The sequence below is a fragment of the Otolemur garnettii genome, unplaced genomic scaffold, assembly GCF_000181295.1.
Source record: "Otolemur garnettii isolate 467f Iridium unplaced genomic scaffold, OtoGar3 scaffold00069, whole genome shotgun sequence".
Classification (NCBI taxonomy): domain Eukaryota; kingdom Metazoa; phylum Chordata; class Mammalia; order Primates; family Galagidae; genus Otolemur; species Otolemur garnettii.
In genome coordinates this window covers 1,166,084-1,167,503 of record NW_003852464.1, presented here as the reverse complement: position 1 = coordinate 1,167,503, position 1,420 = coordinate 1,166,084, and the positions used below count along the sequence as shown (strand labels likewise).

The 1,420-nt window shown below is 46.5% G+C and overlaps 1 protein-coding gene across 1 annotated transcript in view; it reads right to left on the bottom strand.

The window, feature by feature from the left end:
* The window catches only part of LAP3 (leucine aminopeptidase 3), a 22,304-nt gene that overhangs the window by 7,017 nt on the left and 13,867 nt on the right, over positions 1-1,420 (bottom strand). Inside the window, exon 9 of the mRNA XM_023515339.1 lies at positions 1,040-1,256. Coding sequence (XP_023371107.1) covers positions 1,040-1,256 — 217 coding nt within the window. The remainder of the gene's footprint in view (positions 1-1,039; positions 1,257-1,420) is intronic.

Sequence of the window (1,420 nt, the reverse complement as noted above, 5' to 3'; positions counted from 1 at the left end):
AGAAGATCAAAACCAGAAGAGGTAAGAGAGTGACTGTACAAGTGAACACTCATAACAGTGCTGGACTGGAAAGGGGGAAAAGACTACTGGGACATTTATCAACCAGTTACACACTTACACGTCAGCAGGAACAGGGACGTATCTAATCTGGAGAGCAAATACAATTTAATGATCTCTATACTGAGATGATGACCTAAGGCCGATGACTATGGAAGATGAAATAAATAGGAAAATGTCCATTTTACCAACAAGTATATAGCAAAAAGGGGGGAAATGTAAAGATTTCTGAAAACAAACAGGCTAAGTAAGGAACTTCAGAAAGCTATAAGAACTCTGGCAGCCTCGGTGACCCTCTGTAACTGTAGTCTCTGATTTTTACAAGGCCCAGTCATAAGCAGTGTCTGGGCCACATGGAGGGCCTGTTGGCACACACCCAAGAGTGCAGAGCCCATGACACAGGATGGTGTTTTCCACCTGAATGTCTAAAATGGAAAAAAGTGACAGCCCACATACACCCAGAAAAGCTGTGCCAACTGTTTTCTTTCTTTTTTATAAGGTTCATTCTGAAATACTTTAAAACAAAAAACCTAATATTCACTCTGCATGTGACTGCAAATTCCTGGTAATCTGTGTGTGCAGCACACACAGTGAGAAGAACAAGAAGGCAGGGTCAACATCCTTAAAGATCCCACAAGGAGGCCAGGCACAGTGGCTGGCGCCTGTAATCTCAGCACTCTGGGAGGCCGAGGTGGGTGGATTGCTTGAACTCAGGAGTTTGAGACCAGCCTAGCCAAGAGTGAGACCCCCAGCTCTAGTAAAAGTAGAAAAACTAGCAGGTATAGTGGCAGGCACCTGTAGTCCCAGCTGCTCGGGAGACTGAGGCAAGAGGATCACTGTCTGGAGCTCAGGAGACTGAGACTGCTTTTAGCTATGATGATGCCACTGCACTCTACCCAGAGTGACAGAGTAAGACTCTGCCCAAAAAAAAATAAGTACAACTCCCAGAAAGTGAGACTTTTGACTCTGCAAGAAAAGCTACTCAGCACCAAAGAATCCAGTCTCCCTTAACATGGTGCCAGGGCTCTGCTCCCACTGAAGTTGAAGGGGCCACCATGGGATGTTGTGAGGCCCTGCCAATGGGGAATGCTGTGTTTTCCACTTACAAACCTGTATGGTCTTCCCATTCCTGGCTCTGACGACATCCCCAGGCTTGTTGGCCCTGCCACTGGGCATATTTTCACAAAGAGGAGCCAAACCTATTGGACAGAATATATAAAATAACACTGAACGTGCTGGGTCCAAACACAGCACCCATTGAACAGGGGACCACCAGGGAACTCTCAGAAGCAAGCCGGACACAGACACCCTCTTAGCCAAGTGACCAAATGTAGCATCGCCAATGACAAGACTGACATCATGT